Source organism: Rana temporaria, chromosome 8 (assembly GCF_905171775.1).
Source record: "Rana temporaria chromosome 8, aRanTem1.1, whole genome shotgun sequence".
Lineage (NCBI taxonomy): Eukaryota > Metazoa > Chordata > Amphibia > Anura > Ranidae > Rana > Rana temporaria.
In genome coordinates, this window is record NC_053496.1 from 168,419,696 (window position 1) to 168,443,670 (window position 23,975).

The window sequence follows — 23,975 nt, forward strand, 5'->3', positions numbered from 1 at the left end:
TATATACAGTAATATTATTTTTTATCAGCCCTGTTGGGGGGGAGGGAGGGACTTTGGTGAAATATCATGGATCTAAACAGACTCCTGACATCTCCCCTTTGAGACAGGGAAAGGGACTGAGGATAGAGGTTTCCCAGTCTCTTTCTCAGCAGCCTCAGCTGCACTAAAGATGAATGGACAGGAGACAGTGCCTCCTGTCTATTCATAAACTGAAGCATCGTAAACACTGTTTATGATGCTTAGTTATGATTGGACAGTCAGTGATCACTAGGATCGATATCGGTGGAACCCTACTTTGAACCCATTTCAGGAATCTTTGGTGTGCGGATGACATTCCTTCACTCTGATTGTCTACAGTTTCCATCCTATGGTCATTACAGCACCCAGCATTACTGAACAGTCATTTTCAGGAACGTGTGCGTGGGGGAATATTGCGTGAGGATTCTGGGCGGTCACATGACATCAGTATTAACTGTATAAAGCAAAGTACAGACGGGAGAACCGATGGACTTTATTGCCAAAGTTTATGGAATTGTAAGTTCATCTAGTTCATTAGTGTGTGTGATGGTCAGAGGACCATCACTAGGGTTGCCACCTGTACGGGATTCACCCGGACAGTACGGGTTTTGAATCATGTGTCCGGGTCTCCTTCTGCCTTCTACCCGGACACATGATTCAGCTACAATATCTTCAACTTCTCTGGGAGGGCTTTCCAGAAGAGTTTTTAAGTACCGTATTTACTCGAGTATAAGCCGAGTTTTTCAGCCCTTTTCTTAGGGCTGAAAATTCCCCCCCTCGGCTTATACCCGAGTCAGTGTACCTGAATTCTTGACAGGCGTCCATTTTTTAAAAAGTCGCGGCTTCCTCCTGGTGTTCCGTTCCGTGATAGGCATTTGACACTGTGTTCCGCCTATCGCGGAGGTCCTCTCATCCTCTGACAGTTTCCCAGCAGACACTGTCTTCAGTGTTCCGCCAATCACGGACGTCCTCTTCGAGGATGAAAGAATGTCCGTGATTGGTGGAACACTGAACACAGTGTCTGCTGGGAAACGGAGACCGAGGATAAGAGGACATCCGTGATAGGCGGAAACAGGGGCGGACTGACAACTCATGGGGCCCCCGGGCAATAGAAGAGTATGGGGCCCCTCTGGCTTACAGATGGCCACCACGCCAGGAGGTAGTGCAGAGGCGGGCAGCTAAAATCTTGGGATATTCACATTAAAAGCATGTCATTTTCGGACATATCAGGGACAGATCTAAAAAAAAACAGATTTTTACATACTGTCCCTGGTTTTACTGAGCCTGGCCACCCGGATGGGGCCCCCTAGTGGCATGGGGCCCTCGGGCAGTGCCCGAGTGACTCAATGGTCAGTCCGCCCCTGGGCGGAAACACTGAACGCAGTGTCTGCTGGGAAACTGAGTCCGAGAGGACATCAGTGATAGGCGGAACACAGTAATGCGCTGACCATGATTATTTTAGCTTGAATGGTGTCATAACTTGGTGTTTTGTTTTTTTAAATTAAAGAATTATATAGCTTTCAAGTTATCTGATGGCTTGGTTGCTTCCGACGTGATCATGAAGAAAAGCCCTACTATAAATCCTTTATGTCGCGCCGTGAGAAAAAACTACAAAAAGGTTCAAGAAGTCATCCGTAAGATCATAGAGCTGCTGACGGGAGAGGTGAGCGGTGCCGGGAATTCTGGGGCATTATCCAGTAACAGACAAGGGATGTGTCTGGATGGTAACTCTATCATTATGTATGTCAGGATGCCACTAGCTATTTCTCCATGGAGGAGTGGGAGTATATAGAAGGACACAAGGATCTCTACAAGGACGTCCTGATGGAGAAGCGGCCGCCCCTCACATCTCCGGGTAAGAGGAGACTTTCATTTCTTGTAAAGGAGAGAAGAGTATTGAGGATCCCCCTAGATACACATCCTCTGATATAAAGACATAGAAACAATGTATTCAGTCAGTGTGTGTTTCCTACAGATGGATCCAGTAATGGGAACCCACCAGAGAGACGTCCCCGTCCTCTGTATTCCCGGGACTCCTCACAGGAACATCAGGAGATCCCTCAGGATTATCAGGTAACATAAAAATGTGCTCTAAAGCACTCTACGGCTGATACCATGCAGGTAAATCTTGGAGAGCCTTCTACTGGCTCAGCTAGCAAGGGAGAGATTTCAAGGAGATCGGTAAGCAGTCTCTTAACCACTTCAATACCGGGCTTTTATACCCACCTCAATACCGGGCCTATTCTGGCACTTTCTCTCCTACATGTACAAATCATCATGCTTTTGCTAGAAAATTACTCAGAACCCCCAAACATTATATATGTTTTTTTAGCAAACACCCTAGGGAATAAAACGACGGTCATTGCAACCTTTTATCTTGCAATAATTTTTCAAACGCCTCATGAATTAAAAAAATAACAAAACAGTAAAGTTAGCCCAATTTTTTTGTAAAATATGAAAGATGATGTTACGCCGAGTAAATAGACACCTAACATGTCACGCTTTAAAATTGCGCACACTCATGGAATGGCGCCAAACTTCGGTACTTAAAAATCTCCATAGGTAACGCTTTGAAATTTTTTACAGGTTACCAGTTTAGATTTACAGAGGAGGTCTAGTGCGAGAATTGTTGCACTTACTCTAACGCACGCGGCGATACCTCACATATGTGGTTTAAACAGCGTTTACATGTCGGCGGGACTTGTGTGTGCGTTCGCTTCTACATATTTATTTATTTTTTTACACTTTTTTTTTTTTTATCACTTTTATTCCTATTACAAGGAATGTAAACATCCCTTGTAATAGGAAATGTGTGTGACAGGTCCTCTTTATGGATAGATGCGGGGTCAATAAGACTGTCTGGAAAGCATGAGATTGGTGAAAAAAATTTCACCAATCTCATGATTACTGTTGCCTAGTAGCCGCAATCGCGGCTTTGTTTACTTACGGGTACCCGGGCGTGACGTCATCACATCGCGCCCGGGTCCTCCAACGGTCATAGAGATGACTGGTGACCATCTGGTCACCAGTCATCTCTATGCTTCCTGCCAGCACCGGACGATTGTACCGGATGGCAGCGGGAGGGGGGGATGTCCCCTCCCGCCGCCTATAAGAACGGCGGGAGGGGACTGCCGCTATGATCATTCTTATGTTGCACAGAATCGCCGGCAGAAGAGAAGGATATCTGAATGATGCCCCTAGCTCCAGGAATCATTCAGATATCCCCCCACAAAGCCCAGGACGTCATATGACGTCCACCCAGGATGGAAGATCCCATCTGTGGACGTCATATTACAATGGGCAGGTATTGAAGTGGTTAAAGCGGAGTTCATATTTAATGTCCGAGGTTTACAAGCACTTTAACCACTTCAATGCAGGGCACTTAAGGCGGTCCTTAAGTGGTTAAAGAGAAACTTTAGTCCCTTACAGCTGCCTTCTCTTCTTACTGGTACCATCATCGTTAACCACTTTGCGTTCAGTCTATAGCAGAATGACGGCCGGGAAGTGGTTAAGTTATCCTGACTGGGCGTCATATGGCATCCAGCAGGATAAGCTGTGATCAGTCTGACACACCGCATCTCTGATCTAGGTAAAGACGGAGGCCCTTTACCACGTGATCAGCTGTGTCCAATTACAGCTGATCACAGTGTAAACAGGAAAAGCTGTGTATCGGCTTTTTCCTCTCTCTCTCTACTCCCGCTGACAGACATGTGTAGAGGAGAGCCGATAGGCTAGTCTACTGAAATGGGGGGTCTGCCCCACCAGGGATGCCCACCCATGGCCACCAGGTAAGCCCACTAGAGCCCACCAGGGATGGCAATCATTGCCCATCAGGGATGGAACTCTGTGCCCATCAGTGATGCCTGCCAGTGCCTCAAATCAGTGCTGCCTATCAGTGCCATCTATCAGTGCCAACTATACGTGCCCTCCAGCGCCGCCCATACGTGCCCTCCAGTGCCACCTCATCAGTGCCAATCAGTACTGCCTCATCAGTGCCGCCTCATCAGTGCCAATCAGTACTGCCTAACGCGTATTGACTCAGGAGGGCTGAATACAACTGCACGCCACACTTTTCACATATTTATTTGTAAAACATTTTGAAAACCATTTATCATTTTCCTTCCATGTCACATAAAATTGAAGTTTTTGGTTAAAACATGACACAATGTGGAAAATTTCAATATTTTTTCAAGGCAAGGTATGTTAAGAATAATAGGACAATTGTAAAAAAATCATATTTTTCAGGTGGAGCTGGATGTAGACCAGACTAATTGTAGAGCAGAAGCTAAAGAAGAAGCGGAAGAGCCCTATTTGAGTGGAGATGAGTCCTCTAGGGAATGGGAAAACCCTCCAGAGATCAGCACGGGTGAGTAACAAACACAAAATCCAGAGAAGAGTCCCAGATCCTCCTTGTTCAGTCACTACAACAATCTCTTATTTTTTAAAGGCACCCCAAACAAAAAAACTTGCAAAAACACACTTGACTCTGTGCCAAAGAAAGACAAATAAGCTACTTTGGTGCCAAACGCGTTGCGTCCCTCAGGTGTGAATGCAATCTCAATCCAGAGAAGAGTCCCAGATTCTCCTTGTTCAGTCACTACAACAATCTCTTCTTCTCCCCCCTCCTCTGTCAGTAGACAGTAATGGGGAGACAGTATGTGCCCAGTGGGGGAGTCAGGAGCCATCGGCCTCTATTAGACTGCGACTCTCCTCCTCACATCATGTCATTGTGTGTTACCAGCCAAGAGACGTGACCAGACTCTCCCCCCCCCCCCCCCCACACACACTCTCTGGGGCGGAGGTGTAACTAGAACCTTCAGGGCCCCGGTGCAAGAAACCACAAAGGGCCCCCTGACCCCCAGCAGGGAGCCCTTCCCTCTGAGCCTGGGGCACTTACCTCCAAGCCCAGTGGCAAAGTGCCAGCGCCCGGTCATAAGTGTGACCTTTGTGACCCCGGTATTTCCACCACTCGTTGGGGGGCTTTGGTGAGATATCAGGGGTCTAAAAAGACCCCTGATGTTTCATCTTTGAGACAGTAGATAAAATCTTCATCTCTGTAGCCTTGGCCTTAGCCCTATACAGACCTTCTTGTTTAGATGAGACCCCAGAAAAGGACAGTGATCGGAACACAGCACAAGGGGACCGGAGAATAGCAAAAAGGGGACCCGGAAAAGAGCACGGGATCAGAGAAGGGCATGGGGACCAGCGGGGGGGGGGGGGGCACAGAAGTTGCCAAGGAAGATCACTGGGGGCCAAGAGAGAGCAGAGGGGTCTGAAGGACAGAAGGGGCCGCATATAGAGGAACTGATGCCCTTAATGTTTCTCTTACAGCCATGGAATGCCTCTGGGAGGGAGAGGAAGAGAAGCATGCATTCAGCGGCTGCAGAAGGAACATGGAGGGCATCAGTTTCTCTAAATTCCGCCCCTTCTGTCAAGGTGTAGAGGGGAGCCATATGGGCCCCCTAGAGAATGGGGCAGGGTCGCAATGGCGACCCCTGTAGTTACGCTTCTGCTCTGGGATCTCTCAGTATAGGGGGCTTTACTCTCCTCTTTATTCACAGACACTTGGGACACCAGAGCGTTTCAGTGGAACATCAAGGCTGAGGAGGAGGAAGAGGAGGAGGAGGAGGACGTAAGACAAATTAAGATTGAAGATGAGGAATTTCCTTTGGAGATTGCCGTGGGTGAGTTACAATCAAGAAATACAGAAGAAAATGAACACATTCCATGCAATGAGCTCTGGTAAAAGAGGGACCCAACCAGAACGACGAATCGGTCATTTTAGAGCTGCAGCCTATAGTTTAAAAAATGGCTGAGCGGAGCACTGTTATCCCAGGTGGATGTCATATGACGCCCTCCCATCTGTGCGCCTTGTGGACCCAACGGACACAGCCCTGGCACCATGTGATTACTGTGACCAATCACTGCGATCATATGTCGTCATCAATGGCTTTCATTCATAGCCATTATGTGTACTATTGTGATCTCTGTGATTAGTCACAGTGATCACATAGTACAAGGGCCAACCATAGTGAACACTTACTATGTGATAGCCAATCACAGTAGTAAGCAAGGTTTCATAAATAAAACCTTTGAACAGTGTTAGAGATTGCTTATTACAGGGATCGTCACTGGAAAAAGCACTCATAGTATTATCAAAAAAATTCCTGGCGCAGGCCGTCGTATCTTAGCTAGATTTAAGTGTATCTCAATTTGAGAATACACTTAAATATACGAAGGCTTAGATTCAGAGTTACGACGGCGTATCTACTGATACGCCGGCTTAACTCTTTCTGAATCTGGCTAATAGTCTTCATCAGTTTAGGCCAATATGTATTCTGTTACATATTTTTGGTAAATAAGCGTATATTGATTGGTTTGAGCAAAAGTTATAGGCCCAGATTCACAGACACTTACGCCGACGTATCTTCTCATACGTCACGTAAGTGCACGGATGCGCCGTCGTATCTCTGCGCCTAATTCTTAATGGAAGATACGCCTGAATTTTGGCCTCATCCGACCGACGTAAGTCTCCTATGCCGTCGTATCTTGGGCGCATATTTACGCTGGCCGCAAGGGGCGCTTCCATTTATTTATGCGTCGAATATGTAAATGAGCAAGATACGCCGATTCACGAACGTACTTACGCCCATCGCAGTAATCTACGCCGTTTACGTAAGGCGTACGTCCGGGGTAAAGTTAAACCACCATGTAGGAGGCACATCCCATGCAAATTGTATGGATGTCGGAACAGTCGTCGTATTTTACGTCGTTTACGTAAGTCGTACGTGAATGGGGCTGGGCGTAGGTTACGTTCACGTCGTAGGCATTGAGCCGACGTATCTTAGGGAGTATATGCGACGTGATTCTGAGCATGCGCGAGCTTGCGCCGTTCGTTCGGCCCTTCATTTACATGGGGTCACGCTTCATTTTAATACATCACGCCCACTTCCTTGCTACTTTGAATTAGGCGGACTTACGCCGGCCAATTTACGCTACGCCGCCGCAACTTACGGAGCAAGTGCTTCGTGAATACTGGTCTTGCCTCTCTATGTTACGTCGGAGTAGCGCATATGAATCCGGCTAATAGCGTCTACAAAATAGGGGAAAGATTTTTTTTTTATTGTTTTTATTAGTAATGGCGGCAATCTACGATATTTAGCGGGACTGCGACATTGCGGTGGACAAATCTGACCCTAAGTGACACTTTTTGGTGACCAGTGACACCAATACAGTGATCAGTGCTATAAAAATAGGATTTTTGTACTCACCGTAAAATCCATTTCTCTGAGTTCATAGACGGACACAGCATCCTTGACAGTAGGGTTATGCACCTTCCTTCCAGGAGAGACTTAAGTCTCTCCTGGAAGGAAGGTGCATAACCCTACTGTCAAGGATGCTGTGTCCGTCTATGAACAGAAGAGAAAATGCACTGATCACTGTATAAATGGCACTGGCAGAGAAGGGGTTAACACTAATGGTGATCAAAGGGTTAAGTGTTCCCTAGGGAGGTGCTTTCTAACTGTCGGGGGGATGGGCTCATTGAGAGTAGAGAGAGATTGCTGTTCCTGATCACTAGGAACAGCTGATCTCTCTCTCTCCTCCCCTGTCAGAACAGGTATCCGCCTTGTTTACAAAGGCAGATCCCCATTTTGCCTCTTTCCCGCAATCGCGGGTGGACATCGAGTCCGCTGGACCCTCAGGCGAGCTCCCACAAAGTGAGGCATGCATGCGCCCGCAAAAAGCCAGTGCACGGACCGAAGTACCAGTACGGTGATTCGCGTAGCCGAGCCACCTTGTATAACTGCGGCAGCTGGTCAACAACTGGTTAATGAATTCTCCAGACACTGTTGTATTTATTTTATTAACAATGATAAGAGTGGTGTTATGTGACCTTAAGGCCGGAATCACACTAGTGCGGTGCGAATTTCAGCTCTCTTATCTCTGCAGAGAGATAAGAGAAGTGTTCAGCAGATTAGCAACGTTTTAGATGCGAATTTGGAGACCTGGGAGAAGTAACGGGTGAGAGGAGAGTGGGGGAGAAGTGTATTGAGCTGAATGAGAGAAATTCCTGAAGAGAACTGAACACATCTGCGAATCAGCTGCGTACCCATAGAAGATAATGGGCTTGAATTCGCACCTGAGCCGCACCGCAATGCCTAAAAGACGCACACGGTTTTACTGCAATGCGCAGTGCGAATGCATCGCACATATGTGAACCAGCCTCATTGAAAACAATGTATTTAGAAATGTTCTGCGTATTGGATGCGGTTTAAGCCGCACTCAATTCGCATAGGTGTGAACCTGGCCTTAAACTGTTCCTATTCTTTACCCATTCTGCAGACGGACAACACAAATGGAATATCCTGGAGAAACATCCAACTGTCTCTCCAGAAATGGAAAATGACATCAGAGATCCTTCAAGAGAACACCCCATTAGTCAGAATCTCCATCCCGTCCTTTCCAGTTCAGACCCATCGCCTGATCCCTCTACACCCAGGGCGAGTCTTCCTGGTCACTCCTATCCCATCGGCCCGTATATGGATCACAGAGGCAGTGAAATGTTCCCATGTTTTGTCTGCGGGAGATTTTTTACCCAACTGGCGATACTTATCTCTCACCAGAGAAATCACACACTTGAGGGCCCCTTTCTTTGTTCAGTATGCGGAAAATGTTTTGCCAGGAAAGCCTATTTTATCGAACACGAAAGAACTCACACTGGAGAGAGGCCCTATTCTTGTTCCGTATGTGGAAAATGTTTCAATCAGAAGTCGGCTCTCGCCACCCATCAGCGGATCCACACGGCCGAGAAGCCGTATGCGTGTTCCGAGTGCGGCAGATGTTTTACCCAGAAATCCCATCTTATTATACACCAGAGGACGCACACTGGGGAGAAGCCATATTCCTGTTCGGAATGTGGGAAATGTTTCAATCAGAGGTCGTCTCTTGCCACCCATCAACGAATTCACACAGGAGAGAAGAGATATCCGTGTTCGGAGTGCGGGAAATGTTTTTCCCAGCTGGGAACTCTTATTACGCATCAGAGAATTCATACTGGTGAGAAGCCTTATTCGTGTTCAGACTGTGGCAAGTGTTTTACCAGGAGAACCTATCTTACCGCCCATCAGAAGACTCATACCGGCGAGAAGCCCTTTTCATGCTCTGAATGTGGAAGATGTTTTCGTCGGAAGGCCAAACTTATCGAACATCAGAGGACTCACACGGGGGTGAAACCATAAATAATTTTCGGACTGCGGGAAACTATTAACTGAAAAGAATTCACCTGTTTCTGATCGGCGAGAGTTTTTTTTTATCAGTAAACTTATCTGGTTAGACATTAGTAGGTCTCCTTGTAGCATTGAACCGTCTTCAAAGAAAATGACTGTGGTCAGCTGACCTGATCAAACTTGCTGTATATGAACTTGTTGCAGGGGAGGGCTGGCAGCGTTTCCCCGAAAATAAGACCTACCCCGATAATAAGACCTAGCAGGATTTTCAGGGAGGGCTGCAATATAAGCCCTACCCCGAAAATAAGACCTAGTTTGACGTGGCTGTCTCCTCCTCTTCTCCTGCTTGTCAGTGGGAGATCTCGACCCCCCCCTCCCTCTGCAATGCTCGACTTGCGGAAGATTGTACAGGTGGGCTATGGAAGCCCAGAACGGCACTCTCTCCTCCTTCTCCTCCTGCCTGTCAGTGGGGGATGTCCGCCCCCCTCCCTCTGCAATGCTCGGCTTGCGGAAGATTGTACAGGCGGGCTATGGAAGCCCAGAAAGGCACTCTCTCCTCCTTCTCCTGCCTGTCAGTGGGGGATGTCCACCCCCCTCCCCCTGCAATGCTCGGCGGAGAACTCAAACTGGCTATAGAAAGCCCAGAGCGGCACTCAGATCTCCTTCTCCTGTCAGTGGGGGATGTCGGCCCCCCTCCCTCTGCAAAGTTTGGCTCATGGAAGAGAGCTCAGGCAGGCTATGGAAGCCAGGAGCAGCGCTATAATAAGGTACCTGACACAATACATTTTACTTTACTTCACACGGGATTCCTGTCAGGCAGAGAGGGAGAGGGGTAGAGAAGTCCACACAATAGTAAGCCCTACCCCGAAAATAAGCCCTACCATGTTTTTGGCTGCCAAAATTAATATAAGACCCGGGCTTATTTTCGGGGAAACACGGTAGGCCTGGGGGGCAAGTCCAGTCAAGTGGCCCATTGAACAGCCGAATCAGCTCACCATCCATGGCCCACCTAGTTTTTCAATGCAGCCTCACCAGTGCCCATCAGTGCAGCCAACTCCAGTACCCATCAATGCAGCCTGGGGGTAAGGCACACCACAGCCTCCTGGGGGGTAATGCTCCTGGTCCTGGGGTCAAGTTGCAGCCAGCGCCTAGCCCTGCAGCCATGCGTCCCGACTCCCTGGCACGCACTGCCTCTGCCTGCTTCCAAGAATCCGGGACCAGGGAGTTGTAGTTTCTACTGCGCTGCTCTGATTTCCACCCACGGGAGCTTGAGCGTGGACTACAACTCCCAGAATGCAACAGCTAGGGTAAGTTGCTGTGGTCGTGCCCCCGGGCCCGACTTCCTAGAGCAGTATAAAAAAGAAAATGGTAGTGGGCAGCGGCTGCCGGCCATTTTGAACATAAGTTTGATAGGGGTGTTGAATATAATCAATGCATCGCGATTCGGGGCCCCCTGATTCGGCATCGATGCATGTGACCCCAATAATCGATGTCGGGTGACGTCATCCCGACTTGCCCCGCCCCTCCCGGGAGATCGCTCCGAGCAGGTCTTTTAAAATGTTTTTTTTTTAATAAATGTGCGTTGTAATCCATTAAGTGGCAATCGCTCTGTGTGCTTTTTTTAATTTTATGCAGATTCATACCTCATAGCTCCATGTGTAGTAACTGTACATGCGATCATGTGACTCCATGGTCCGGCCCGCCTCTCTCTTCCTCTGTCCTCTCACATCCCTCGTCTCAAAGTCTCTTCTGATGTCAGCCCCGCCCGCCTCTCTTGTGATCTGTTACTTTAGCTATAGACGATGGGCGGGGCTGAGAACGGACATCAGGGGAGATGAGAGGCAGGTCCGAGCATGGAGTCACATGAGGGGAATAGTATACAGTTATATACACACACGGAGACATGAGGTATGATTCTGCATATGTTTTAAAAAGCACATTACAGCAGTGGCTATAACAGCATTTAGTATCACAGGTATTTTATCAGCAGTCTGACTCTTACACATGCTCTGCATGTGCTGACATTTCTCTGACTCTCTGCACATTCCACTGTGTTAACTCCTAGTGTGCTGGAATGTGGAAAGAGTCAGAGAAATTTCAGCAGACAGTGCAGTGCAGTGAAACTCACAGGGCTGTCAGTTGTGGAATCTAATCCCTGAGGCCTGCCCCCCCCCCCCCCCCAGCAGCCATGTGTGTATTCCTGTGCACTTTTTAAAGGGGAGTTTCACCCTATTTACACCCTTTAAAAATGCACAGATGACAATGAACCCTCAATAAAAAATATCAGCAAGGACTTGGAAATGTGTCAATTGTAATAGAAAATAAATAACACGGTAGTCCTCGCTGTACTGATATTTTTATTGAGGGTTCATTGTCATCTGTGCATTTTTAAAGGGCGTATTGATGACAATGTCAGCACATAAAAACACACTGAAAATGCACAGGCAAAATCATGTATTTTCCTCATTGTTCCCTCCAATCATCCTCTGTGCGCAGAACAGCATGTAAGTACAGAGGAGGAGGGGGTGCTGTTATCCGGGGACACAGGGAGGGTACGGGCATGTAGTGGAATCTGATGTGTCACCTGTGATAAGTCATTGTCACTGCAGGGACTGGGCTGTATGGAGGAGAAATATAGGCCATCTCCTGTAGCATGTCTGCAGTCTCTGATCATCTCCTGTACTATGTCTGCAGTCTCTGATCATCTCCCTGTACTATGTCTGCAGTCTCGGATCATCTACTGTACTATGTCTGCAGTCTCTGATCATCTTCCTGTACTATGTCTGCAGTCTCTGATCATCTCCCTGTACTATGTCTGCAGTCTCTGATCATCTCCCTGTACTATGTCTGCAGTTTCTGATCATCTCCCTGTACTATGTCTGCAGTCTCTGATCATCTCCTGTACTATGTCTGCAGTCTCTGATCATCTCCCTGTACTATGTCTGCAGTTTCTGATCATCTCCCTGTACTATATCTGCAGTCTCTGATCATCTCCTGTACTATGTCTGCAGTCTCTGATCATCTCCTTTACTATGTCTGCAGTCTCTGATCATCTCCCTGTACTATGTCTGCAGTTTCTGATCATCTCCCTGTACTATGTCTGCAGTCTCTGATCATCTCCTGTACTATGTCTGCAGTCTCTGATCATCTCTTATATCATGTCTGCAGTCTCTGATCATCTCCTGTACTATGTCTGCAGTCTCTGATCATCTCCTTTAGTATTTTGGGGGGAGAGCCATGCGCACTTGCGCTGCAATCGTGATGCATCGCCGAATCAAATCGTGGACTTGATAATCGTAATCGCATTGAATCGTGAGACCGGTGAAGATGCGCAGCCCTAAAGTTTGAGTGGCCTGGGAGGCAATTGCCACCCTGCCCCCTGGCCCAGTCCACTTGTTGGACATCTCATTCCACAGCCATGGGAATTCAAATGTAGTTGCACCCCTTTCCTCCTTCCCTTTTGTAGCTATAGCATCCACGCTTTTCTGGTAAGGCTTTCCACAAAATTTTGGTTTGTTTCTGTGGACAGAGTGACCTAGCTCGCAATCAGTTTACCAGGGAGGGTGATGGGGTGGGCTGCGCCCCCTAAAGATTTCAGTTTCTGTCATCCCAAAGCCCCCCCACCCCTCTACCTTTGACACTGTGCCTGGCCGCCTCCCATCTCTGCACCGTACACAGTCTGAACACACAGCATATAGCACATTGAAATCCAATCATCTGCCCAACTTTTTCTGCTCACCAACTATTCATGATTTTGAATCGTGAGCAGAATCACTGCAATCATGGCAACAACACACCATGCAAAACTTGTCACTCAAAATGGAGCAGGAGCTTCTTTTGGGCATCAGCTTAGCGAGATGCGCTTTGTCACGATTGCTGCGTGATTCTGTCGCACAACGATTGCAACAAACGCGTACCACGTTTGAGGTGTCATTAGGAATGAAAGGCACCCTAACACGCGTGGTGTGTTTTGCCACAATTGCTGGCAAAAGCGCCAAAATTTGGCCCCTTTCAGTGCTAGTGGCCGAGAATAGGTTAAAACCACGGCAAAGCACCTCTGCAGAGGCGCTTTGCCAGCGTTATAGCCGCGGTGCCCGATTGATTGCAATGGGCAGGAGTGATATACACACCGCTCCAAAGATGCTGCTAGCAGGAATTTTTTTTTTACCGTCCTGCTAGCGCACTGAGGGCTTTCACACTGGATAGACAGTAGTGGCTGTTTCAGGTCCCTTTGCAGGCGCTATTTTTAGCGTTGTATCGCCTGCAAAGCGACCCAGTGTGAAAGGAGTCTTAAGCCTGTGATTAAAAATCCTGAAGTGTGAATGGGGCCTTATTGTAATGCCCCGTACACACGATCGGATTTTCTGTTGGAAAAAAACTTGGGTGGTTTTTCCAACGGAATTCCGCTCAAGCTTGGCTTGCATACACACGGTCACACAAAAGTTCTCTGAACTTTCGACCGCCAAGAACACGGTGACGTACAACACTACCACGAGCTGAGAAAATTAAGTTCAATGCTTCCGAGCATGCGTTAAATTGTTTCCGAGAATGCGTCGGAATTTTGCTCTTCGGAATTGCTACATGCGCATTACCTTCAGAGCGGGAACGCGCTTAATTTAAATGCTATACACCCCCTACCCGCCTAATTTGAATTAGGCGGGCTTGCGCCGGGTTATTTACGCTACGCCGCCGCAACTTTACAGGCAAGTGCTTTGTGAATAAAGCACTTGCCTGTAAAACTTGCGGCGGCGTAACGTAAATGACATACGTTACGCCGCTGCAGAGATACGCTGGATCTACGAGAATCTGGCCCTGTGTGTGTAAGCCAGAAGACCTGCCAGACAGTGTGTGTTGCCTAGCACCGTGTTTTCCCATCAAGGCACCCTTTAGAACTGTGCACAATTTCAGGGTACGTCAGTCTGTGCGCTCGTTCACACCAGTAGGTTCATCCAAGCACGCACTTTTTTTGCGTGTTGGCACACGCCGCATTTTTTAATGAGCGGGAACGTACACGCATTTGTGCTAGATGCGTGGGGGGTGTCATTGAGCAATAATGGCACCCACATGCGATTGCAAAAGGCGGCACATTTTTATGCAATATGTGCGATTTCACACGAGTTACCTCACTGCACCTGGTGTGAACAAGCCCTAAAATTTAATCTGTGAGGCAAAGTTCAATAATCGAGTTTCACACATACATCTTGTGCGTAATCATTACCAATGATTAAGCTCAAGATGTTTGTGTGAAACTTGTCTACGTGACCTCGTGTTGGTGTCTTTGGTGTTATCACTTTGAACAATAAAAGGCAATCGGAATTCCTGGATGTGCAGCCATTTATTTTCTAGCACAAACCCCACTCCAATCCCAATCCCCCCTCTCTCTCTCTTTCCTCGCAAAGCGCAGTGCACGGGAGTTAACACAGAGTGGCACTCAGACCAGGATGTGTCTAGAGTCGATTCACACAGGCGGCAGCACCGTATTGCACCTCCTGTAAATAGCGCCATTGTTTGCTCTAAGCCAGTAGACCCCTTGCTCACCCCAAGGAGCTTAGCACTCGCTACCAATTACCTATTCACAACAATACTGTATCTGTATAGACATTTATTCCAAGGTGGAGAGCTCCCTGCCTATCCCAGAGTCAACACTAGATGGCGGACATCTCAAGTACAGGAAAATCAGCAGCCATTTTCTTGTAGCCCAAAGTAGGATTAAGGACCTGGAGGTCCTGGAGGTGGTGTGAGGCTGGAGATTTGCACTCGGGGTGCAAAGGTAATAATTTCTTCTTGTTATGGGGGATGGCCCTGACTATAGACTGTATGGGGTGGTCATGTAATGTTGTGGGTCATTGTCCTCCATACAGCGCGCAGTCAGAGGTTAACACTGAGCTTTGCACTGGGGGAGATTTGTCTCCTCTGGTGTACTGGGGTTAGAAATAAATATTATAGAGGTGATTTGTATTTTTTTATATTTTTTCCATCAGACGCTGAGAAATGTCAGCTTGTTGCATGCAAACAGCCTAACGCACGAATGCTCTGACAAAGTGCGCGCTCATCAGTACAAGAGCCAGTTCAGCTCTTCTTGGCTAAAACTCTCAGGCCGCGTACACACCATCAGTCCAAACCAATGAAAACAGACTGAAGTTCAGTTTCATCGGTCCAAAAAAAGAGAACTTGCTTTAAAATCGAACCGATGGACGGCTGACCGATAGGTCAAATCCAATGATTAGTACGCAAAAGCATCGGTTCAAAACCCGCGCATGCTCAGAATCAAGTCGACGCATGCTTGGAAGCATTGAACTTCGTTTTTTTCAGCACGTCGTGTGTTTTACGTCACCGCGTTCTGACCTGATCGGTTTTGGAAACGATGGTGTGTACGCACATCAGACCATCAGTCTGCTTCAGCGGTGAATCGATAAAAAAGGTCCGTCGGACCATTCTCATCGGATGGACTGACCGTGTGTACGCGGCCTCAAAGGCATCAGCAGGCAAGGCAAGAGTTATCTATAACTCCTGACCTGGGCATATTAATGCGACTGTGTCACTACTCTCCATCCGCTGGATTATCTGCTGTGGACAGAAGAATTTTCTTCAAATACTTTCCTGATGCAACATTTTTACTCTACAGGCTTATTCATGTAACATTTCTTTATATAGCTATATTAAAGCAAACTGAAGGCAAACCGTTTATAAGGAAAGGCTACTAAACCGATCACTTGGCCAAGGATGGAGCGAAGTCACAGCACAGAGAGGATATTAGACCTCACCCTGGAGATCATCTACCTGCTGACCGGAGAGGTGAGGAGGATTCTGGGAGGTCACATGACATCACACTTATCTCTATTAATAAAACACAGAGCTGACCGGAGAGGTGAGGAGGATTCTGGGAGGTCACATGACATCACTCTTATCTCTATTAATAAAACACAAAGCTGACCGGAGAGGTGAGGAGGATTCTGGGAGGTCACATGACATCACTCTTATCTCGATTAATAAACCACAGACCTGACCAGAGAGGTGAGGAGGATTCTGGGAGGTCACATGACATCACTCTTATCTCTATTAATAAAACACAGACCTGACCGGAGAGGTGAGGAGGATTCTGGGAGGTCACATGACATCACTCTTATCTCTATTAATAAAACACAGACCTGACCGGAGAGGTGAGGAGGATTCTGGGAGGTCACATGACATCACTCTTATCTCGATTAATAAACCACAGACCTGACCAGAGAGGTGAGGAGGATTCTGGGAGGTCACATGACATCACTCTTATCTCTATTAATAAAACAGACCTGACCGGAGAGGTGAGGAGGATTCTGGGAGGTCACATGACATCACTCTTATCTCTATTAATAAAACACAGACCTGACCGGAGAGGTGAGGAGGATTCTGGGAGGTCACATGACATCACTCTTATCTCGATTAATAAACCACAGACCTGACCAGAGAGGTGAGGAGGATTCTGGGAGGTCACATGACATCACTCTTATGTCTATTAATAAAACAGACCTGACCGGAGAGGTGAGGAGGATTCTGGGAGGTCACGTCTTAACTCTATTAATAAAACTCAGACCTGAAAAAGAAAACAACAATTAAAATCAGATAGTATCAAAACAAAATTGTATATCAAAATATTATTTTACAAAAATATACCAATTGCACCCATATGATTGTCTAGATGCCACGATCCAGAATGACATTACATATGACACCAAGAGAATCTATCCGGTGACAATTGATCGGGAACTGTTCCAACCTACGGTGTAAAAATCATGCTTGAGTAATTTTGTGCTGAAAAACACTTTCTTGTGAGCTTAACCACTTAAGGACCGGACCAATATGCTGCTAAATGACCCAAGGGGTTTTTACAATTCGGCACTGCGTCGCTTTAACAGACAATTGCGCGGTCATGCGACGTGGCTCCCAAACAAAATTGGCGTCCTTTTTTCCCCACAAATAGAGCTTTCTTTTGGTGGTATTTGATCACCTCTGCGGTTTTTATTTTTTGCGCTATAAACAAAAATAGAGCGACAATTTTGAAAAAAAATATATAAATATTTTTTACTTTTTGCTATAATAAATATCCCCCAAAAACATATATAAAAATTTTTTTTTTCCTCAGTTTAGACCGATACGTATTCTTCTACCTATTTTTTGTAAAAAAAATCGCAATAAGCGTTTATCGATTGGTTTGCGCAAAATTTATAGCGTTTACAAAATAGGGGATAGTTTTATTATTATTTTTTTTTTTTTACTACTAATGGCGGCGATCAGCGATTTTTTTCATGACTGCGACATTATGGCGGACACTTCGGACAATTTTGACACATTTTTGGGACCATTGTCATTTTCACAGCAAAAAATGCATTTAAATTGCATTGTTTATTGTGAAAATGACAGTTGCAGTTTGGGAGTTAACCACAGGGGGCGCTGTAGGAGTTAGGGTTCACCTAGTGTGTGTTTACAACTGTAGGGGGGTGTGGCTGTAGGTCTGACGTCATCGATCGAGTCTCCCTATAAAAGGGATCACTCGATCGATGCAGCCGCCACAGTGAAGCACGGGGAAGCCGTGTTTACATACGGCTCTCCCCGTTCTTCAGCTCCGGGGACCGATCGCGGGGGGGGGGGGGCGGCTAGAAACGAATAGCCGCGCCCTCGTCCCGGATCGCTCCTGAAGCCACGGGAACCGTCGCATTTACCGGGGGGGGGTCCCGATCGGACTATATGTATGTCTAGGCAGGGACGTACAGGTACGCCAATGTGCCTGTCGGATGCTGCAGGCACATTGCTGCAGGCACACCCCCCCCCACTACATGCGGCGGTCGGAAACCCGCGGGGAGCGATCCGGGATGAGGGCGCGGCTATTCGTTTCTATCCACCCCCTCGCGATCGCTCCCCGGAGCTGAGGAACGGGGAGAGCCGTATATAAACACGGCTTCCCTGTGCTTCACTATGGCGCTGCATCGATCGAGTGATCCCTTTTATAGGGAGACTCGATCGATGATTTCAGACCTACAGCCACACCCCCCTACAGTTGTAAACACACACTAGGTGAACCCCAACTCCTACAGCGCCCCCTGTGGTTAACTCCCAAACTGCAACTGTAATTTTCACAAAAAACAATGCAATTTAAATGCATTTTTTGCTGTGAAATGACAATGGTCCCAAAAATGTGTCAAAATTGTCCGAAATGTCCGCCATAATGTCGCAGTCATGAAAAAAATCGCTGAACGCCGCCATTAGTAGTAAAAAAAATTAAAAAAAATAAAACTATCCCCTATTTTGTAAATGCTATAAATTTTGTGCAAACCAATCGATAAACGCTTGTTGCGTTTTTTTTTACCAAAAATAGGTAGAAGAATACGTATCTGCCTAAACTGAGGAAAACTATTTTTTTATATATGTTTTTGGGGGAAATTTATTATAGCAAAAAGTAAAAAATATTTAATTTTTTTCAAAATTGTCGCTCTATTTTTGTTTATAGCACAAAAAATAAAAACCGCAGAGGTGATCAAATACCACCAAAAGAAATCTCTATTTGTGGGGAAAAAAGGACGCCAATTTTGTTTGGGAGCCACGTCGCACGACCGCGCAATTGTCTGTTAAAGCGAGGCAGTGCCGAATTGTAAAAACCCCTTGGGTCATTTAGCAGCATATTGGTCCGGTTAAAAAATGCAGCATGTACATTTTTTTTTTGTAATTTTTCAGAACCTGAAAAATGATGTGAAGCCCACACACGATCGTTTTAAATGACGTTTTTGAAAAACAACGTTTTTTTCATGCCGAAAAATGATCGTGTGTACGCGGCATTACAGTTAGCGTATTACGATAGGGACATTTTTTTTTCTACATGCTAACTGTAAGTCGGGAGTATCTTAACACACCTAAAAATGTAACTAACTGCAAAACTGTGATATTTTAATGGCATACACTGTAATGAACTGGCAAGTGTTTGTCATAACTTTGTGTTTTTGCTTTAAATAATGAATTATATAGCTTTTAAATTATCAAATGATTTGGTGGCATCCAACTTGAGGAAGACCCTAAGCCCCATTATAGAGCCTCCATCTCACTCCCTGAGGAAGAACAAGGAGATAGTAGAAGTCACCCAGAAGATCACTGAGCTGCTGACAGGAGAGGTGAGCGGTGCCGGGAATTCTGGGACATTATCCAGTAACAGACAAGGGATGTGTCTGGATGGTGACGGTATCATTGTGTGTGTCAGGTTCCTATAAGGTGTCAGGATGTCACTGTCTATTTCTCCATGGAGGAGTGGGAGTATATAGAAGGACACAAGGATCTCTACAAGGACGTCATGACGGAGAAGCGGCCGCCCCTCACATCTCCGGGTAAGAGGAGACTTTCATTTCTTGTAAAGGAGAGAAGAGTATTGAGGATCCCCCTAGACCCCCATCATCTGATAAACACATAGAAACAATGTATTCAGTCAGTGTGTGTTTCCTACAGATGGACCCAGTAATAGAAATGCCCCAAAAAGATGTCCCCGTCCTCTGTATTCCCGGGACTCCACACAGGAAGATCAGGAGAACCCTCAGGAGGATCAGGTAGTTGGTCGGAGTCCAAAACTGAAGATTAAATATCAAATTTCTATCAGGTAGACCCATGATGCACCTTCTGTTCAAACTTAAAAACAGAATATAGCCCCTGGATAATGCTTCCTCCATTTTTTTATTGAAAGTATGTCTGAGGCACAAACATGTTGATTCCATTGGTCAGACGGGCTTCACCACCTATCACTTTATATCTCCTAGATAGCGGTTTGGGAATACAGTCATGACCAATTTTGAACTGCATTATTTCAATTATCATTCTTGTGTAGGTAATGCTGGAAGTAACCCAGACTGAAAGGAAAACTAGAGAGGATCCATGTAAGGAAGAGGAAATCCCTCCAGATATCAGCACAGGTGAGTAATAAACACTAAAGCCCTGTACACACGATCAGTCCATCCGATGACAAAGGACCGTTGTCAACGGTTAACTGATGAACCTGACTGATGGTCCGTCGCGCCTACACACCATCGGTTAAAAAAACGATCGTGTCAGAACGCGGTGACGTAAAACACAACGACGTGCTGAAAAAAACTAAGTTCAATGCTTCCAAGCATGCGTCGACTTGATTCTGAGCTACAACTACGACAGCTCATCTGACACACAGACAAACCAGCAAGCCTCCCATTTCCCAGAATAACGAGACTTGCTCCGTGTTCTCTGGTTTCAAATGAAGACATCTTTAATGGTTTCTTCTCAGCTTATATACAGTATAAGGCATGGAAGTATTCAAAGGGACAATGAAATCTCCCCCCCCCCTAATCACACACTAAGGCTAATTACTAAACATTCCTTCATTAACAGCATAACAAACAAAACACCATCACACAATGATCTCCTTCCAATCCACATCCCCAGACAGACGCTCTGTCTCCGACAAGTACATTCCACACATAAACAGTATTTAGCATACATAATTAGAGGTCTGGGAGCAGACCTGGATTAACACCTTTACACAAGGGACAATGGAATGTCTTCCAGGCCCTGACTCAATTAGCATGTCACTAGTCAGGGCTAAGCATAGAAATGAGTCATAGAATATTCTTTGCAGGCATTAAGGAATATACTGTAAATCACTGTCCACGCCAAAACAATCTAACATGTGTTCCCCATCTCCTGGCTCAATCTGTACCCAAAAGTGACTCCTGTTACACATACTAACGTTTGGTTTTGACCTATCGGTTAGGCGTCTATCGGTTACATTTTAAAGCAAGTTCTAACATTTTTGACCGAAGGTTAACTGACCGATGGGGCCCACACAAGATCGGTTTGGACCGATGAAAAAGTCCTTCGGTCCGTTTTCATCGGTTTTGACCGACCATGTGTACGCGGCCTTAATCCAGAGAAGAGTCCCAGATTCTCCTTGTTCAGTCACTACAACAATCTCTTCTCCCCCCTCCTCTGTCAGTAGACAGTAATGGGGAGACAGTATGTGCCCAGTGGGGGAGTCAGGAGCCATCAGCCTCTATTAGACTCCGGATCTCCTCCTCACATCATGTCATTGTGTGTTATCAGCCAAGAGACGCGACCAGTCCCCCCCCCCCCCCCCCCACACACTCTGTGGGGTCTCTCATACATCTCAGTACAGGGGGCTTCACTCTCATCTTTATTTACAGACCCCGGAGACACCAGAACCATGCAGAGAGAGATCAAAGATGAGGAAGAAATAGAACAGAAGATTAAAGAGGAGGACATTCTAATAGAAAGCAGCACAGGTGAGTAATCTCGAAACTACATGTTTCAAACACAAGGCCAGTGGCCAAATCCCAACCTCCCCCCCCCGGTAATTTCATGTGGCCCTCTCCTGCTACAGCACCTCCCTCATCTCTGCCCCCACCTTGTCTCAACAGAACTTCTCCTACAGATCCTGCACCTCTCTCTGCAGCTGCAGCACCACTTTGTTGCTCCCACCCAGGGATGGACTGGCCATTGGGACTACAGGGAGTTTCCCTGTGGGCCGATAGCTCAGTGGGCTGGCTTCAGTGACAGCAGACCGCCGCCCCCCTCCACTCCTCTGTCTCTTCCTTTCCGCAGTGCTCACCTCCTCTCTCTCCCCGCAGCGCTCACCTGGGGGGAATAGAGAAGCAGGGGGAGGAGCAGGAGGGACGACAGAGGAGCATGGGGAAGGGGGACAGACAGCTGAATCAACAGCTATGGCCTGGGAGTTTCTCACTTCTGCCTAATCTTGTCCCATAAGGGGGGCACTGAACTGATTCTTTTCCCCGGGTGAAATAGTGTCTAGCTTCCTCACTGGTACTGCCTATAAGATTACCAGTACCAGCCGTTCTACTCTAATAATGTAGAACGGCTAGTGGCTAGTGAAGGGGGAGCGGGGGCTTGGGTGGCCTGGGGGGGGGGGGTTAGTTGCGAGAGTTGTCCGGCCGCCATGGGAAAGACCTGTCAAAGTGGGCCAGTCTGGATGAAGTCCAGGGCCAAATTTTTGTCCCAGTCCAGCCCTGCTCCCACCATATTAGAATACATTGTCACAGAATATTATGAATACATTTTATTCATACTGACATGTTTTATGTTTAATAGCCCTTTAACTGTTCCTGTTGCCTTTCATCTCTCACTAATCCCAGATGGACAACACAGACAGTCGGGGAATAATTCCATTGTCTCTTCAGATGGTGAAATAAAAGATGATGACCTCACAGAAGAAAATGTTCTTTCCTCATATCTTCACCCAGTGCTTTCCAGTGCAGCCGATCCCTCTAAACATGGGGGAAGCTTTCCCCAAGGCTCACCTCCCACAACACAACGCGCAGATCATAGAGGAGGTGAAATGTTCTCGTGTTCCATAAGCAGTAGGTTCTTTGCACAGAAGGAGACACTCATTCCTCACCAGAAAACTCATACAACAGAAAAGCCGTATTTGTGCTCTGTATGCGGGAAATGTTTTACGCAGAGGTCTTGCCTTACCCTTCATCAACGGATTCACGCGGCTAAGAAGCCGTATCCTTGTTCCGAGTGCGGGAAATGTTTTACCCAGATCGGAACTCTTATTTCGCATCAGAGAACTCACACCGGGGAGAAGCCGTATTCATGTTCAGAATGCGGGAAATGTTTTGCTGTAAGTTCAGTTCTCACTAACCACAAGAGACTCCACACTGGGGAGAAGCCGTATTCATGTTTAGAATGTGGCAAACGCTTTGCACGGAAGGCTGACCTTAATATACACCAGAGGATTCACACAGGAGTGAAACCGTTTTCATGTCCGGAATGCGGGAAATGCTTCTCGGTGAATTCGGTTCTTACTAGACACAAGAGAACACATACAGGAGAGAAACCGTATTCGTGTTCAGAATGTGGGAAATGTTTCTCTCGGAGAGCACACCTTATCACCCATGAAAAGCTTCATACAGAAGAGAAGTCGTATTCATGCCCAGAATGAGATAATCATCTTAGGTTGCATCCGAGAACTTGTATGAAAGTAAAACCATAATTATCAGAATGTGGGATTTTTTTTCTGAAGAACCAAAACTTCAAATAATTTAGAACAAGGATACACCTATCTTTATGTAGAAGAGGAGAGTGCTGGAGAAGTTCTAATTGGAAATCAAGTTTGGCTATTGACTAGAAAGTCCATACAAACATCTGAGCAGAACTACATGTGTATTCTATGGTAGGGTTGTCCCGATACCACTTTTTTAGGACCGAGTACAAGTAGCGATACTTTTTTTCAAGTATTTGCCGATACCGATTACCGATACTTTTTTTAATGTCATGTGACAGTGGCACATGTGTCAGTATTTTATTTTTTTTACAATTTTTTATGTTTTTTTTTCTGATGCTTTCTTATTTTTTTTTAGGTCTTAACAGACCCCTGACATCTCACCTTTGAGACAGAGAAAGGGACTAAGGACACAGATTCCCCAGTCCCTTTCTCTGCAGCCTCAGCTAAAATGAATGGAGAGGAGAGGCTCCTCTCCATTCATAAACTGAAGCATCGTAAACACAGGTTACAATGCTCAGTTATGTGAATGGACAGAGTCAGTGATAACTGATTCTGTTCATTAAGAACTGGGTTTAGTGGCTCCTACCTCCGCTCTCCATCCTGATGAGGACAGAGGGAGTGGAGGAGGACATGGAGGGGAAACAGAGCACACAGGGGGACACAGGACACAGGACACGCAGCATGGAGGGGGAGAGGAGCATCAT

General features: G+C 46.6%; 3 protein-coding genes across 10 annotated transcripts in view; 2 read left to right on the top strand and 1 right to left on the bottom strand.

Moving 5' to 3' along the window:
- LOC120909855 (zinc finger protein 436-like) overlaps window positions 1–23,975 on the bottom strand; it is an 865,309-nt gene that overhangs the window by 366,763 nt on the left and 474,571 nt on the right. The gene's annotated exons all lie outside the window — the stretch shown is intronic.
- Window positions 1–23,975, top strand: part of LOC120909932 (zinc finger protein 239-like) — a 350,937-nt gene that overhangs the window by 246,687 nt on the left and 80,275 nt on the right. The gene's annotated exons all lie outside the window — the stretch shown is intronic.
- On the top strand, window positions 1,771–23,265 carry LOC120909916 (gastrula zinc finger protein XlCGF17.1-like). Of its 3 annotated transcripts, none has more exons than XM_040321731.1 (5): window positions 1,771–1,873; window positions 19,713–19,810; window positions 20,086–20,170; window positions 21,431–21,529; window positions 22,397–23,265. In XM_040321731.1, the coding sequence occupies exons 1-5, from the start codon at window positions 1,789–1,791 to the stop codon at window positions 23,206–23,208; spliced, it is 1,179 nt and encodes a 392-aa protein (XP_040177665.1). In that variant the 5' UTR covers window positions 1,771–1,788; the 3' UTR covers window positions 23,209–23,265. The 3 variants fall into 3 exon arrangements, with proteins under 3 accessions (XP_040177665.1, XP_040177664.1, XP_040177666.1); XM_040321730.1 differs by lacking the exons at window positions 19,713–19,810; window positions 20,086–20,170; window positions 21,431–21,529; window positions 22,397–23,265 and adding exons at window positions 1,994–2,091; window positions 4,264–4,384; window positions 5,580–5,702; window positions 8,362–9,482; XM_040321732.1 differs by lacking the exon at window positions 21,431–21,529.

Bases quoted from the DNA above. Each gene is read 5' to 3' on its own strand.
- LOC120909916 (XM_040321730.1), top strand. From the start codon at position 1,789: ATGGAGGAGTGGGAGTATATAGAAGGACACAAGGATCTCTACAAGGAC. The intron at 4,385-5,579 runs GTGAGTAACAAA...CTTTATTCACAG, and splicing joins CCCTCCAGAGATCAGCACGG to ACACTTGGGACACCAGAGCG. The intron at 5,703-8,361 runs GTGAGTTACAAT...CCCATTCTGCAG, and splicing joins TCCTTTGGAGATTGCCGTGG to ACGGACAACACAAATGGAAT.